The sequence below is a fragment of the Cebus imitator genome, unplaced genomic scaffold (assembly GCF_001604975.1).
Source record: "Cebus imitator isolate Cc_AM_T3 unplaced genomic scaffold, Cebus_imitator-1.0 Scaffold42, whole genome shotgun sequence".
Taxonomy (NCBI): domain Eukaryota; kingdom Metazoa; phylum Chordata; class Mammalia; order Primates; family Cebidae; genus Cebus; species Cebus imitator.
In genome coordinates, this window is record NW_016107357.1 from 10,747,814 (window position 1) to 10,765,815 (window position 18,002).

General features: G+C 40.6%; 1 protein-coding gene across 1 annotated transcript in view; it reads right to left on the minus strand.

The window, feature by feature from the left end:
* Positions 1-742: 742 nt before the first annotated feature.
* Positions 743-18,002, minus strand: part of TAF5L (TATA-box binding protein associated factor 5 like) — a 33,441-nt gene continuing 16,181 nt past the window's right edge. Inside the window, exons 4-5 of the mRNA XM_037737811.1 lie at positions 9,483-10,373; positions 743-2,706 (exon numbers count right to left, since the gene is read on the minus strand). Coding sequence (XP_037593739.1) covers positions 1,909-2,706; positions 9,483-10,373 — 1,689 coding nt within the window. The 3' untranslated portion in view covers positions 743-1,908. The remainder of the gene's footprint in view (positions 2,707-9,482; positions 10,374-18,002) is intronic.

Consider the following 18,002-nt stretch of genomic DNA (forward strand, 5'->3'; position numbering starts at 1 on the left):
TTTTCTTTTTTTGAGACTGAGTCTTGCTCTGTTGCCCAGGCTGGAGTGCAGTGGCACGATCTCAGCTTACTGCAACCTCCGCCTCCTGGGTTCAAGTGATTCTCCTTGCCTCAGCCACCACAGGTGCCTCCCACCATGCCCAACTAATTTTTGTGTTTTTAGTAGAGACAAGGTTTCGCCATGCTGGCCAGGCTGGTCTCAAACTCCTGACCTTGGGTGATCTGCCCGCCTTGGCCTCCCAAAGTGCTGGGATTACAGGCGTGAGCCACTGCACCTGGCCAAGAAAATTGTTTTGAGGTTCACTTTACTTTGAATGAATCCTTTATCTGGAATTGCTTTATCTGGAATCTCATAGTTTGAGTTTATTAAACAGCCCAGCTCTTGTGCCCCTTGGAGATTTTATAGTGGGGTTTCAAAGGAAGTGGGTAGTAGGATCTCATCAAATGACTCTAGATGGTGAAATATATGTTGCCTCCAGTCAGCAACTATCAATCTTGGATGTACAAACAGCATTAAATGCCATCAATAATCCAAGTGAATACTAAGGGGATTCATGATTCAAAGTAAGCTAAACAGAACCAAAGAACAGGCAAAAATGTACCTTCATTGGGGATAGTGTGGCCTAGGTAACCAACACGTTATTGCCCTGATGAGAGGTGAGACGCACACCATCCCAGGACAGAATAGTCACCTGCCTGTCCTCTGAGTTGAAATGAGATGCCAACACTTTTTTTTTTTTTTTGAAACTAAATACATTTTAATAGAAAACAAAATACAAAATAACTCTTTTCAGAAAACAGAAATATTTAATCCTTTTTCCACAAATTAGAACTTGCTTTATCCTCAGAGCATAGTTTGATATGCGTGCGCACATACTTACGTTTCACAAAGTGTTCATTAGACTGGTATTGCAGTGCAGGACATGGGAGCAGTTCATTGCAGGAGGAAACGACGTGGAAAAAGCCACACTTCTGAATGGTCATTCGGAAATTCAACAGTTTTCTATCTTGTTACTTATTACTTCAAATTATTTTGTCATAATCTTTCTTTTGAGGGGAGAGAATTATTAAGAGAAGTGCAGCCATGGAAAGAATTTTTCTTTCCTACCATCACTGCAGGAGCCCAAAATGTTCTCAGTCAAACCCACCCACCCACTTCCAGAAACATGTCAACCAGGGTCATCAATCTGTCACCCGAAATTTCCCTTTCTCCCAGTACACTGTGCTACCAAATTCTCTGAATTCCCTGAACCTCAAAATTCCAAGTATCAAAGCCAGTGCCAGGAGTCAAACCTGAAAGATAAAAGCAGAGAAGTTTCCCTCTGCCAGTGCTAGGTTTCCTCTTCTCAATAATAATAATAATTATAATTATAATAACAATAATTAAAAAAATCCTGGTTCTCTGTAATTACGGAAAAGGAAAGACTATTTGCCAGGATTGTCCCCTCCCCTTTCCTTGTTCCCGACCCATATCCCTCCGCCAACAAAGCCTTTCCTCCCACCCAAGGGCTGGACCACGAGTGACCCCTGTGGCGCCACTTCTCCTGAGGGTGCTCTGCAGCCGCCCTCTAACCAAACCCAGCCCCGGTCAGATGGGGAAAAGGAGACAGAGACAGGAAGGTGCTCGCATGTGTGAGGTCACGGCAGGGTCTCCGTGAGAACTTGTGAGTGACCTCCAGGGCATCCTAATTCTTGATCACTCATCATTGCCTGGCTTCTGTCCCCCTCCCCAACCCTGGCCTGCGATAGTGGGGTGCTGAGTGAAGGGGGACCTGCCCGGAATGAGGGCCCAGGAAAGAGGGGAGAAGGAGGTTCTTTCACAGTCAGTCAGTGATTCAATCTCAGCTCATCGAAGGACTGCAACTGGAGGCTTTCCACCGCTACCCCAGTCCGTTCCAAAGATAAAAAATTAATGTTCCTGATTTTCTTGTGTAATTCCAGTCACCAGAAGAAGGTTACAGGCCATGAACTGCACACTCAGGACGTTGCTCATCTGCCCGGTGTACACGCCCACGAGCTCACTGGAGGAGCCGTCGGCAGGTGCACTGCAGTAAGTATTCCTGATGTCCCAGACGCGCACCGAGTTGTCCATGGAGGCAGAGGCAATCAAGCCGCTGTCTGGACTGAAGGTGAGGCTGGTGATATTGTCTGTGTGGCCTCTCAGCTCTTTATAAAGGGTCCCAGAGGCCAAGTCCCACAGCTTCAACCGCTGGTCCTCGCCAGCAGACGCCAAGTACTTACCGTTGGGAGAAAAGGCGAGAGAAAGCACGGGGCCACGGTGGCCTGTGAAAAGCCTCACCGAGTTCCCCTGCTGAGCGCTCCACAGCCGGACGGTCTTGTCGGTTGAGCCCGTAGCTAAGTAGTTTGAATTAGGGTGGAATTTGACACAGTCCACATCTGCCAGGTGTCCTGCATATATCCTCAGTGGGTACGTCCGATCAAATGACCACAGCCTGGCGGTGCGGTCGTGGGACCCGCTGGCGAAGTACAGGCTATATGGACTGATGTCCAGATCCCACACGGGATAGGCATGTCCTTGGTACAACACAGTGTTGGTGAAACTCCCCAGATCCCAGTATCTGATGGACATGTCTTCAGAACAAGAGAGCAACCCTGAGCTGTCTGCGAGGAACCTCGTGCTGTACACTGGTCCGCAGTGTCCCCGCAGTATCTTCATCTCTGTGCCTGCATTATCATCCTCATCATCCTGGGAACATCAGGGTGGGGTGGGAAAAGAAACAAGAAAAAAACGTTCAGTGATCTGACAAGGAAAACAAATCCAGGAGAAAAAAAGTAGAAAATGGAGACTGCTAGGGAAGTAGCATCTATCCAGCAAATGACAGTGGCTTTGCCCTTAAACACTACCCCAGGAAGATAACTCGTAACTGAATATAAAGTCTCTTACAACTTACAAATTGCTCTCCTTAAATTCACCTTGCAGTTCAGACTATAGGAGATTAAAAGATACAGAAATGCAAGGCCATTACAGAGTAATGACTGTGGACCTTACCCTTCGGTTGAGGATAGCTTATATGGTTAATTCCGATGAAAGCCATTTGAAAAGTTACTTTTCAGTTTGTGTGAGGCTCTCAGATTCTTCTGTTCTATAGGCATTCCCTTCATCCATCAGTTTTAGCTGCTTTATAAGCCATACTTCTCTGTTTTTACTTCATTTAACTGACAACAATATTTTTGTCAAGTCCTGACATGTTCCTTGCTCCCACGGTGGGGGTTAATGATGGAGGCAGCAACACATAAAGGCAGATGTGGTATCATTTCAAGATGGACACACAACTACTGGTTCAGGTATGGTGGCTCACCCTGTAATCCCAACACTCTGGGAGGCCAAAGCAGGAGAATCACTGGAGCCCAGGAGTTGGAGACCAGCCCGGGCAACATAGGGAGACTCTTTATTAAAAAAATTGAAAAAATCAGCTGGGTATGGTGGCGCATGCCTGTGGTCCCAGACACTTGGGAGGCTAAGGTAGGAGGGTCACTTGAACCTGGGAAGTTGAGGCTGCAGTGAACTGTGATGGCATCACTGCACTTCAGTCTGGGGGACAGACGGAGACCCTGTGTCAAAAACAAAAACAAAAACAAAAACAAAAAAACCCGAAACAAAAACAAACACAAACAAACAAAACCCAGAATTATCAGAGGAGCTTAGCCAAAATAAAACCTGGATGTTTAAGAATTAATAGTGGCCGGGCGCGGTGGCTCACGCCTGTAATCCCAGCACTTTGGGAGGCCGAGGTGGGTGGATCACGAGGTCAGGAGATCGAGACCATCCTGGTCAACATGGTGAAACCCCGTCTCTACTAAAAATGCAAAAAATTAGCTGGGCATGGTGGTGCGTGCCTGTAATCCCGGCTACTCGGGAGGCTGAGGCAGGAGAATTGCCTGAACCCAAGAGGCGGAAGTTGCGGTGAGCCAAGATCGCGCCATTGCACTCCAGCCTGGGTAACAAGACCGAAACTCTGTTGCCAAAAAAAAAAAAAAAAGAATTAATAGTAAGGTAGAAAGGTACAGTTACTAGTAAATCACATCATCCCCCTGCCTGGTGACCAGCTACAAATGCACAAACTGCTTGGTGTCTCAAAATAATAAGAATGAAATTTTTAAGTGACTTTCTGGAGGATCTCAAAAAACATTTCCCCCAAAGTAACAAAACAAGGCATGGATTCAGAAGTGCTTTAAGCAAAGCCAAGTGATTCATGTGATTCTTTGAAATAATTTCCTGTGTGTGAGGACAGAAAAAGACAGCAAACTAATGATACTCAAAGAGTCCCCTTTCCCGGTCCCCTCCCCACAAGTATACCATCTGTTTTCAAAATTCATTTCCCTTTATTCCCTCACAGATAAACTCCTCGAAACTATAGCTGTCTCTGTTCCGGAATTCATCAGTTAAAATGAGTTTCAATTAAACACTAGAATAAAGGAGCATGATGAAGATTCCTGAACCAGTCAGCTTTGTTGGTTCATTGCAGCAGTCTTATGTTCTTGTATAAGAAAAGGGCACTTGAAAATGATTAAATTCAAAATAAAATGAATGCTTCCAATGTGTACATATTTAAGGAAGAGTTGAGAGATAATAAACACTTATGTTGATGAATATTCAAAATGGCCATTCCAAACACTCAACTTTAAAAATACATAAGTATTTGGGAGCTTAAGGTTCTACTGAGGGCTGCCAAGAATATTAATAATTTTCCTTTCCAAAGAAGTTACAGCAACACTTTAAAATTTCAAGAATGACTCACTGCTTTATACCAGAAAGTTTATATAAGGACTATGGGAACAAAAATGACACCAGATGAATTAAACAAAGATCCTCTGAAAGTTAACTGTGAAAGGACATGTTACTATCTCTGAGGTATAAATGATCTTCATTTGGAACAGGAAGCTATGGAAGTGGCCTTTACCTCCTCAGTGGTGAAGGTATCACAGTTGCAGACAGAGAGGTGCATGACCTGGGAGTGCAGCTGGCACTCCCCAGGGATCTTGATGATTGTCCCGGGCGGGTGGAAACGTGCCTGGCTGACTCTGTAGAGCAAGGAATGGAGAAACCAGAACGTTCCTGCTGGCTATCACTGTCAGCCCTCTGCCAGGACCACAGCTTAAAATAACCCAGCCACATTCTCTGTGTGGCTCAACCAGTCCCACACGGGCCTCAGCGCAGTCAAGCAGCTGATTCACGAGGGCCTAGCCCCATTGGTTCTCTCTTCTCTCTCCTGCCAACAGGATAATACCATACCCTGCATTTCAGCCTGAATACCCCATAGTAATTGGGTATCCATCCCAAATAGAAATGTTTAATTTGTAAAGCATATTCATGTAATAATAAATCTTATTATGTATATTATGAAACATAAATGAAATAGAAATTTAAAGAGTAAGCAAGTATCATCTCGTGCACCTTTGTGCTGTAGTTTGCTGCCCCTGCTCTGGACTATGGGGGCCCTAAAACCTCAGATTTCTTACAGGTCTCTGCTCCTAGACTGGACTGGGAGGCTCCAAGTACCTCAGAGCTCACACTCATGTTTCCCTCAGACCAGGGGTCCTTTCTTGGGGTCTGAAATTTAGCCTCCGTCTATTCTCTAATTAGCTGTTAGTGGAAAAGGAAGACATTCAATTTGGCTGGACTTGTGAAGTTAGACTATTTGGGTTAGACTTGGAAGCAAGTGAATCACTGCTATCTATGTGAGAGATGACAGCAGCCCGAACTAGAACAGAAAAGTTAGATACTGGCTAGCATGAATCGACATGTGCTATTTGTGTGAAATACACATCAGATTTCTAAAAATTAGGACCGAAAGAAATGTATGTAACAGATTTCATGAATAATTTTTTATATTGCCTAGTAGCTGAAATGATAATTTGTTCAGATTAGTTTGAATGAAACACATCATTAAAATTAATTTTAACAATTTTTTAACCTTTTTAGATGAAGCTGCTAGAAAAATTTAAATTACTTTATGGTTCACATTATATTCCTACTGGATAGCCTTAATCCAAATGAAAATTTTATACATCGTTTACAGAATTGAGTATTGCTAATACTGTCTTCTTTACTCTTCAAACCTAAGGAAGACCAGATTGGGGGGAAAACCACCAGACATATAAATGAAATTGCACACAGCTGTTTTATTGAGTTAAGAGGGAGGGTGCTGGTAGTGATGAAGGTAGCTGCATACACATAGCTGAAAAGAAAGGAGCAAATCCTTGGTTTGGTATCTCTGTGGTTTTGCCGCGTTGCTCAAATATTAAAAATACGTAGGTATCAATCAACAGGGGTAAAAGTTGGATATCATTTCTATCTCCATTTCGTACAGAACGAAAGATGGAGAATGAAGGTGTCACTCTTCACTTCAGTGTCTGAAACAGGAGGAGGGCTGCTCATGCCGAGGTGAAAAGCAAGGGACTGCTATGCCACTTAACACCTTTCCAAAGGTTAACCTAGATGATCTCTGAGTGGGCGACAATAGAAGCTACCGGACACTGCTGTGAATTCAGTTTTATTTGGCATAATTAACACAGAAAATTTTATGCTCACATAGAAGAGTTTGGTTACTGTTTTTCTGTTTTTTTCTTAAACTGAGATATAATTACATGCTATGTAATTAATTCTTTAAAAGTGTACAATTCAATGACTTTTTAGTACATTTACAGAGTTGTGCAATCATCACCACTATCTAATATAGAGCATTTTCATTACCTCACAAGGAAATGCCACACCCATTAGCGGTCACTCTCATTCTCCTTGCCCAGCCCCTGGCAACCACTCCTCTCCTGTCTGTCTCTATGGACGTGCCTATCTGGATATTTCCTATAAAAGGAATAACAGTATGTGACCTTTTATGACTAGCTTCTTTCATGTAGCATAAAGTTTTCAAGTTCATCCATGTTACAGCCTGAATCAGTGCTTAATTTCTTTTTATGGCCAAATAATATTCCACTGCATGCATACACTACATTTTATTCATTCATTCATCTTGATGGACATTTGGACGGTTTCCACTTTTTGGCTATTGTGAATAATGCTTCTATGAATATTCATGTAAAAGTGCCTATGTGCACATATGTTTTCAGTTCTCATGGATATATGTCTAGAAGTGGAATTGCTGGGTGTGAACACCATTTCAAATACTGTTGAAATGTTGTATTCACTGATTTATGTAATAGTTATTGCTTCAAAAAGATTAAAGCAGAGAGTGCAAGCTGGCTTTTTAATTTGTCTTACATAGTGATTTTGTACTTCCTATCATCTCATTAATCTCTGTAGCTTCACCATTTGCTTTTACCTGCTTGGCTTCTATAGGTATGTGAGTCTGTGGCTCCTGCATTAGAGTCTTTTATTTTTTTAAATATTCTATATTTCATTTCAAAATAATAGTCTCATTTTAAATTATGCATTCTACAAGGAAAAAGAAAAGTCCAAATTTTCACTGGAGAAACATTAAACACCAACTATTGTAACTAATTTATTCCTGGCTTTCCCCCGAAATGCTCATTGTCAGAAACTAAAAAGAAAACTTCCCAAATTGCTGTGACAAAATGGGCAGGTATGCAGAAATCCCAGGCAGGAAGCCCCTCAACAACAGAATAGGAGAATCTCAGCTTTAGTTCCTAAGTTTAAAAAAGTTTATTTTTTAAAAAAAGGCAGAGGCTAGCTAGCATCTACAGTACTTTCAGTATGAATGATGGAAAGCCAGAAATGCCTAAACAAAACCACCATTCCGATGACGTCTTTTGCTCTCTTCTTGATGGACATCCAACTATTTAAGCCTGAGACACAAATGTCACCCTTGGTGCTTTCTCTCCCTCTCCCCTATAGTCATCTAATAACTGAGCTCTTCTTAGTCCACATCTTCTTTTGCACTGCCACTACCCTAGTTTGGATGCCATAATTGCTCACATAAGACAGTGTCACTGCATCACTTCCTGTCTTAGTCCCTCTCCTAAATCCAGCCATACTTAATTTCTTTCAATTCCTGGAATTCCTCATGCTGTTCCTCACTTCTGAGTCTTCAGATACACTTCTGATATCCAGAAATATACATAGGACAAGTCACAGAGCTAGTTTTCAGTAGTGGCCAGAGTCTTAAAATGTTTTATTTTGGTCTACTAAGATGTCATAATGCTATCTTCCTTAATTTTAATATCCAGAATAATCTCCAAACTCTGTATCATCAAAGCTAATAAGGTCGTATAAATACATTTTTTTTTTGTATTTACAGAAAATTAAGAGCAAATGCAGGCAGTATTCCTCAGTTTTATCAGAAGAACTCCCAAAAAGAGAACTGTCTCCAAAGAAAAGAGAAGTTTGAAAATTCAAATACAAATGTAATAAAAAATATTTTGGAGAATACTATAAAATTCTAGAAATTAAAGCTTCTACATGGGAATCTAGACTCTTTACTCATCATAAGGAAATCCTTCAATTATACTGTCTCAGTTGCAAGAATAAAAAATTCAAAGGCTATCCTAACTGGAAGCGGACTCAGAAAACAAGAATAGGAAAACAACAGCTTAATTTAGGGCACCAAATATTTTTGATATTCTTATCATTAACTGTAATTTAGTTAGAGTGATTTTTTTTTTTGCTTCTTAATTTTTCAACACTGTGTAAAGAATTTTCCATCCCAAGTAACGTGAGGCAGAGCTACCTGAATTACAGTGGTGATAAGACAAAAATATTTTGGCCTACAGCAGGAACACTCTGAAGACAAGTTAACTCTGTGAAGTTTAATTTCTGTCTTCCTTGGCCCACATTTTTTTCTAAGGTAGTGATTTTTGGTGACCTGAAACCCAAGCTGTGCCTGCCCTTTTCAGTGACTGTCCTAAATGGTTACAAACCAAACCAGACTGAAAACTGACTGACGGAGGGAGCTGGCAACTCTACTTCCTGTGTTACTTCTCAAAGTGGGGTCTGGGAACACCCTGGGGTACATCAAGCCACAGGATATGCACTAGCCTCAGAAAGCTAATACCATCCAGTGCAGCGAGGGTGCAGGGACGCCAGTGTTCTCACTACTGCCGCTGAGACTGAAATGGCACAGCCTTCTGTGGGGAAAGTGAGATTCATTACAGTTTACAATGCAGGCCCTTCGGCTTAGTAATCCTACTTCTGATTATTTATACCAGAGCAAATGTGCACACTCGTAGTGCATATTTACTGCAAATCTCAGCTAAAGACAATATTAGCTAAAGGTCTTTCATTAGGCTTAGTGTTGTTATCCACATTTCATATAATATAAATACTGACCATTCACTAATAATGTTAACGTTGCTAAAAATTGTTTTTATGTCTTAGGTTAGGCATGTGCAGGAATTCAATGGCTGCAGGTTACATGGCATTAGTCTGGCTTTAGCTATATGATGACGAAAACTAGCAAGTCCATTTCAACATATATCGTGTTTGGTAAGGACATTCTAAGCAAATTAGGAAAGCAGGTACAGAGAAGAATAAAATGGTATTCATACCTCCTCCTCCAGAATATCACAAGCCAAATGGATGCGGGACACGTCTACTTGATGGGGCTCTGATTTTAACTTCTTGGATCGTAAACTCCAAAGTTTTATACAGGAGTTGTCAAACCCAGCGGCAAGTAGTTTGCTATCGGGGGAGATTTCTGCAGTGTTCAACAGCTGCTCTGTGTTATAGAAGGCATAGAAGCAGATGGTAGTGAGGGAGGGAGGCCCATCTTTGACGCGCTTAATGCTCTCCTGTAAGACCTCCAGGGCAGCCTCGTTCTGTAGAATAGGGCTGGGCATGTCAGGGGGCTCCAAGCCGTTGTTCTCACTGCGGGAGGAGCTGCCACTGGCATACAGCTGGTAGTCTGTTCTCTTGGCAGGCTGCACGTCAAGATGAATATGTAAGGTGAGGACTTTGCACAGGGCAGTATTGTTGTCACTTTGGAGGTAGCGGATAAGGTAGTTGTAGCTGTCTTCTTGGAGACGGACCACGTACTTGTTATCTAGGAATGCTCGAAGCTTGAAGTTAGACAGGATGTCCTGGATGGTTTGAGTGGTCTGTAGCTGCTCAATGACATCCTTCTGGCTAGCGTTCTGCAGAAACATTCCATGGAAGCGACTGTAAAAACTTTCCACTGTGCTCTTCGGACTGTTCTGGACCAGGTTGAGATGGAGGTAGACAAAGAGAGGATAGAGGAGAGGCATCACTTCGTGGCTATGCTGGGAATCAGAATCTATAATGAAAGAAAATGAGGCCTTTATAATCAGCATAATCTTACAGAATAATGTGATTCCTCCTGAGAGACCCACCAGCACATAACACTTTCTTGCCAGGACCCCATTTTTTAAAATTACTGATTGAACTATAAGCCCAACACAGGATTCTGGAATTTCAAAGGCCTTTTGATTGAATAAAGAAGAGCATGAACTCAGAAGTCTAGCAAATCAGGCCTTGAAGCTGGGCATAACCCAGGAACTTAATGCCCGGAGTGATTAAGTGGCTTGCCAGAGTTCACAACAATATAGTGGCTTATACCCAGGTATTCAAGGTTTAGTATTTTTTCCCAATATATTAGCGTTTCTTCAAATTGAGGACCTCAGATATCTGAGGGCACTTAGACATATTCTCGGATGACTGCGTTCTTCACAATTTTTTTTAACTTGATAATGTAAAAAATAATTAACACAAATATATTCAGAATTATCTGGATGTCTGGTTAACAAGTAAGTATTGACAAGTGATTTTAGTGCTCTAGAATTTGTGTTTTGTGATTACGTTTGACATCCATGATCTGAAGTAAAATCAAAGTACTTATTTTAGTGGGTTCATTAATATGCCTGGCTACACAGGCTGGCGTGTCCCATGTTAACATGACAGCCTTCATCCACAATTGTCTCATCAGTGCATTCATTCTGATTTTGTTGGTTCACAAGTTAAAATTCTCTTTTGCAGTGATAATTTACAAATAAACGTTTATGTCATTAAGACTAAACTACTTACTAATTTGAGACTTTAGCACCATGAAACTGTAAGACAGAGAATGTTATTTAAAAGGTGTACAGCTTGAATTCATGGGCTAATGATAAAAGAACAGAGGTATATTTGACACCTAAATAAGTGCTCAAGGCATGCTGCGAGAGAGCAAAGGTTTCGACGTGATTCACACACAGTGGGGAGAGAGCAGGGCCAACTGCAGGGCAGAAGCCCCCCAGTTGAGCTGAGCCCAGTCCGCATCATAGTCGCCAGTGCTATCCAGATGCCTGTTTGCAGTAGCAAGTTAGTTCTGGCAAAATCCATCCATTACATTCACTCAGTGTTATTTTCAACTTTACTGCTTTTGGGTTTTGCTTGTCCCTTATCCATACTAAGTCCGGGTTTCATAAAGAAATATAATAAGCATAAATGTTTTATATCTAGTATAATGTTTGTACATATTTAAATAAATTAAAATAAAAATGTTTAAAGTCAGCACTTATGTTCTGGAACCTCTTTTTTTATGAAAAGGCATTATTAATATAGGGTTTAAGACTGAGGAACACTGCATCAGAGAATCTTGCTCCCTAATTTGATGGTAAAAGATATCTGCATACTATCTCTGCTTAATACCCTATTTCACTTTATCACAAGGTAAATCATTCTGTATAATATTCATAATATGCATTTCAGAATAAATGTATCCCTACTCAAATACATTATTTAGAAGATGAAAAATTACAATAATTCCACTAAACTGGAAGTTAAGATAGCCACACAGTCACTTTGGGCTTCTCACACCTTTGAATCAACAGGCAAAGAAGAGAATTACGGTGTTGGCTGGGGTGACTGATCCTGACCAAGAGGAACTGGAACTACTAGACGATGGGGGTAAGGAGTATGTCTGGCTTAAGAAGATCCCTTAGGACATCTCTGTACCCTGCCCCAGGATTACAGTCGATGAAAATGACAACATTCCATACAGGACTACGAATGGCCCACACCCCTGACGAATGAAGGTTTGGGTCACCCCACTAGGTAAAGAACCATGATCAGCTTGCTAGTTGAGTGCAAAGGGAATACAGAATGGGTAGTGGAAGAAGGCAGCCATGAATACAGCAACTACCATGTGACCAGCTACAGAAACGAGAACTCTCATTGTTATATTTCTTATTTTGTTATGAATGTTTGGGTATGCATATCTATATATAGACATATATTAAGCAAGTATCTTTCTTTCCTTTCTTGTCCCCTTATCATATAACATTGGATTATTGGCTTTATTTTTTTGAGATGGAGTCTTGCTCCATTGCCCAGGCTGGAGTGCAGTGGTGGGATCTTGGTTCACTGCATCCTCTGCCTCCTGGGTTCAAGTGATTCCCCTGCCTCAGCCTCCTGAGTAGCTAGGATTACAGGTGTGTAACACCACGTCCAGCTAGTGTGTGTGTATACATATTCTTTTTCTGTTTTTTTTTTTAAGTAGAGATGAGGTTCACCACGGTGGCCAGGTTGGTCTTGAGCTCCTGACCTCAAAATGATCTGCCCACCTAAGCCTCCCAAAGTGCTGGGATTAAGGGTGTGAGCCACCATGCCCAGCCAGACTTCATATCATAGTATTTAAGTATTATTAATTTTACCTCACAGTATCTAAATTATGGAGTCTCACAGAGAGGAGTAAACATCATCCAAGGACTTTGCATTTTCCTCCAGGGAAAAGGTTAGTGTGTTTTTTGGTTGTACACAGGATAATGCTATCAGGTTAGGTGGAGTATGAACTTGTTATTCTCTTTATTTGGAGATTAAGTATGGAATAAGGAGATGCATACAGGTGCCAAATTAACAAGGGGTGGACTTATGATGGTTACTTTTACATGTCAAATTGCAGGGGTGGGGGGAGGGGGTGGACAGGGTACCTAGATATTTTAAATGTTTCTGTGAAGGATTTTGTTTTTGCTTTTGGATGAGATTAACAGGTTTAAGTCAGTAGACTTTGAGTAAAAGCAGATTACCTTCCATAAACTGGGTGGGCCTCATCCAATCAATCCATCAATCAGTTTAGGCTTTAATAGAAAAAGACTTATCTTCCCCTGGGAAGAAAGCGTTCTGCCAGCAGAGAGCCTTTGGATTTGAACTGCAACACTAACTCTTTCCTGGGTCTCCAGCCTGCTGGCCCACCCTGATTTTGGACGTGCCAAGCCTCCACAACTGCATGAGACAATTCCTTAAAGTAAACGTCTATATATTCATCTTATTGGCTCTTGGCTCTGTTTCTTTGGAGAACCGTGACTAGATTTTGGTATTTCTTTTTCTTTTGTATTTTATTGGGATGTATTTTATTGGGATGAAGGATTGTTTTCAACGCCTTAGAAATGTAATTTCAGGCTTGTTTTCTAAAATGAGAGGCGTTTTAATTGAGTAAGTTTAGAAAAAAATCTAGCTATCAACAAATAGTGATGTACTGCTTTAAAACTTACTGAAATTCACTGTTGCTTCAGCTCATAGTTTCAAAATTGCTTAACTGCTCTCTCTTGTCTGAAGAGAATAGTGTGCTGGGTATAAAACAAAACAATTGATCAATTTGGAAGAAGGTGAGATTCAGAATTCTAACTCCCATTTTTAATTTTGTTCCTTGCAATCATAACACACTCTATATTTTACTGAAAGTGTACTTACTTAAAATATATATTTTTTCTAGCTGCAAAAGCAACAAACATATCCTTTGAAAGTACACTTTTTCTTCCTTCTATCTACCCACTGAAATGTAACGAATGCCTACCTGGTGCTGAACTCTACTGGTAGTAAATGAGAAAAAAATGGGAGTTTTTCATGGAGTTCATGGAAATTGGTAGTAAAAAGGATACTAAATTAAACAAAACTAATCCTGTCAGTCCTCATTCTCCTCTAATTCTCTTCAGATAGATCCTATCTATCGACTAGTATTTCTCTGTCCTTTATTCGGAAATCTCACACTACTTGGTCCTGCTTTTAACATCATTCCCTTTTTAGTTTCTCTTCCTCCTGTTATTCCTCAAATGCGCATTTCACTTTAAGTCTGTGCTCTTCCCACTACACCTCCTGAACAAAAGGGCCTATAGCAATAGGTGAGCTGACAGAATCTCTCATCTATGGACAACCTATGGAGGAAAAATAGATTCAGGTGGAAACAGGTTTAGATACTCTTATAAATCCTTCCCTAGTATCTTCCTTTGAGATTTTATCATTTCTTAAAACTTTAATTGCCGGGCGCGGTGGCTCAAGCCTGTAATCCCAGCACTTTGGGAGGCCGAGGCGGGTGGATCACGAGGTCAAGAGATCGAGACCATCCTGGTCAACATGGCGAAACCCCGTCTCTACTAAAAATACAAAAACATTAGCTGGGCATGGTGGTGCATGCCTGTAATCCCAGCTACTCAGGAGGTTGAGGCAGGAGAATTGCCTGAACCCAGGAGGCGGAGGTTGCGGTGAGCTGAGATCGCGCCATTGCACTCCAGCCTGGGTAACATGAGTGAAACTCCGCCTCAAAAAACAAAACAAAACAAAAACAAAACAAAACAAAAAAAACAACTTTAATAAGCATCTTCATGTAGCTGATGCTGCATGTTCTTTATCACAAGTCTTTTTCTCCTAAATCCTAGCCTCAAAGTTCCCACTGCAAGCTATGCAGTAGGATGCCACTGCCATGATAAGTTAAAAAATATAAACTCTTCTCACTTACTTCTGTTCAATAAACCTTAATCTCCACTCCAGTCTCAAAGCCTGAGCCATTGTCAGGAGCCATTCCTCCTTTACTCCTGAGCCTTGGAGATTCCACCTTGGTAATTTAACTATGAAATAAGGCCCCTGCCTTCCATTTCCACAATGCCATCAAATTCTGGTCCTTCCTCACTTCATTTCTCAAGATTGCTGTGCACTTTAATTAACAGGTCAGTCTCCCTGCCATTCCTCTTACCAATAATTTTACAAACTGCTTTCAAACTAATATTCATTGATCTCCAGTCTGAAAGCCCCATTCTTAACAAAGCCTTAGTTGTTTCTGTACAGTTGTTAAGCCTGCCTTTTTTCTCATGTTATTTCCTAACCAAATCACTCCTCTTCCTCCTCCTCTTCCAATCTACTGAAACTCAACCCATCTTTTGAGTGCTGACTTGAATGCAATTCCTATATGTATATAATTCAGCAACTGATCTCATACTGGTCTGTGAAAGTGCTTCTGTGATATTCAAATTTTATTTAAAAACTTTTACCTATAATCTATTTATGTTAGGACTGCTTCCAAAATAGATCAATGAGTATATCTTATACTTTATCTTGGTGCTCAGGAAATAACTGTTCATTTGATTTGGTTGACTGCTCTTCAGAGACCTGAGGTTAGAGAAAATTGTTCCAGGAGAAGCAGCCCAAAGTGATCAACATATATTAACCACCTTTAAATAATGATCTTTTAAACCAAAAGATTAAAGAATTAAATTAGAGACAAAATAACAGACAACTTTCTCAGTTCTGAAACAAAACAAGAACTTAAAGGAAATGGTTGATAGATTATAATCTTTTGAAATATAAAGTTCTGACCAAACAATCTTGTGCTGATAATTTTTAACGGTAAAGATGAGTATAATCAATATATAAACCAAAATAATATACCTGGCCTTACACACACTTAAGAGTTATCCTAGTTTTGTTTGACCCCCATAATGGTTAGTATTTTGAAGGAAAGACTCTATATTTACTACAGTCTACAGTTGAGGAAAATGGTCAAAATATTACAGGAAATAAAGGTTACAAAGTAAAACCCTCTAGGGTGTTTATCTTATCAGTTTCATGGTTGTTGATAGAATTGTAGAGAAGAGTCTGTTTTAATAGTTACAAAAATGAAAAATCACGAAGATTAAAGCTTTAGTAAATTGAGTCTATTATGTTTAAACTAAAAAGAAGGAAGTTCCATTAATTCTGCATATCATATAAACATTAAATATTTCAGTGCAGTGCTCAATTTCTACTAAGGATAAAAAAAGAAAAACTGAATTTATAATAAGAAGGGTTTTTTTCATTCAGAGATAAAAACGTAAAGATATTTTTTATCATTGGCATTGGTTTCTGAGGCTTTAAGTAACTCTAACTCAGTTTTTAGAAAGTTATTTTAATCAGTTAAAAAAATATGATATTTATCTCTCCATGACAGATTTACTTCACCACACTAGGGGTGGGGAAGCTGGTAGAGAAAGAAATGTCTTGGCTGGGTGTGGTGGCTTGTGCCTATAATCCCAGCACTTTGGGAGGCCAAGATGGGAGGACTGCTTGAGGCCTGGAGTTTGAAACCAGTCTGTAAAATATAGTGAGACCTTGTCTCTACAAAAAAATAAAAACAAATTAGCCAGGTGTGATGGTGCATGCTTGTGGTCCCAGCTACTCAGGAGGCTGAGATGGGTGGATCGCTTGATGCCAGAAGGTCGAGACTGCAGTGAGCCATGATCATGGCACTGCACTCCTGCTTGGGCAACAAAGCAAGACCCTGTCTCAAAAAAAGAAAAAGAAGGAAATTATCTGGCTTCTTTGGGCCTGTCTCCTTCATTCATTCAGCCTATATTTATGTTAAGTGCTGACTACATGCTAGGGTAGATATTGTCATAAGATATATTGATCTGGTCCCTGCCTTCACGGAGCATATAGTCTAATGAGGAAAACAGACAAAAAAGTAAATCACCGGGCCGGGCGCGGTGGCTCAAGCCTGTAATCCCAGCACTTTGGGAGGCCGAGGTGGGTGGATCACAAGGTCAAGAGATCGAGACCATCCAGGTCAACATGGTGAAACCCCGTCTCTACTAAAAATACAAAAAATTAGCTGGGCATGGTGGCGCGTGCCTATAATCCCAGCTACTCAGGAGGCTGAGGCAGGAGAATTGCCTGAACCCAGGAGGCGGAGGTTGCAGTGAGCCGAGATCGCGCCATTGCACTCCGGCCTGGGTAACATGAGTGAAACTCCGTCTCAAAAAGGAAAAAAGTAAATCACCAAATGTATAATTATAATAGTGATATATTCTGACTCATGACAGTGAGATGGCTCTTGTCATGGACATGACTTATTTCCATTATGAGTGACACTTAGATGACCCTAATGACATTACATACATTTTTTTAAAATCACTGAGGCATAGTTATATAATAAAATAAACTCATTGGCATAATTTTATTATTAAGGAATTGCAATGATTTTTGCAGTGAAGTATTAATACACTCAGTTGATTACTAAAGTGAGTTATCCTGGTATAAATTTTTATATTCACATCCCTTTCCCACTTATCTTCTGGGCTCTTAATGGTTTTCTTCCTAACAGATGATTCAGTACCTTTTTAATTTTTTTTTAATTTTCTTTTTTTTTAAATAGAGACAGGGTTTCACCATGTTGGCCAGGCTGATCTTGAACTCCTGACCTCAGGAGATCCACCTGCCTCGGCCTCCCAAAGTGCTGGGATTACAGGCGTGAGCCACCGCGCCCGGCCTAGTACCTTTTTTATTCTTATCTCAAGTGGTCATTCTGCCCACTCAGAAACTGGTCTAAATGACAACTTCTAGTATTTTTGCCTGTTTATTCATAAGGACTATTTACTTGCACTTTTGGAAATAAGGGGGCAAAGACCATTGTGAAATGTACTATGTTATTAGTAGCGATATAATGTACATTTCAAATGTGCTGTATTTAAGGATGTTTCTCTGCATAGCTGACAGCTTTTGCTTATTCAATACAAGTCACAAGTCACTGTGTCGAAAGCCATGAATAAAACACCCAGAGCTCTGCCCTTGTAAACTTAAACCTCATGATTGAACTCTTCCAGGATTTCCAATAGACCATAAGTTTGAATGCAAGAACTGTGCTAAAAGTACCTTCGAATCCCTAGTACCTAACACCAATCATGGAAGATAGTTGGTTCTGAGGGAAATTTACAATACTCTATTTTTTTGTTTTTCTTTTTACTGCTCCTTGTGGAGCAGAGCTAACTCATAAGCAGTGTGTCCTGTGTTGGTCTGTATTACTCTGTTTCTTTTTTTTTTTTTTTTTT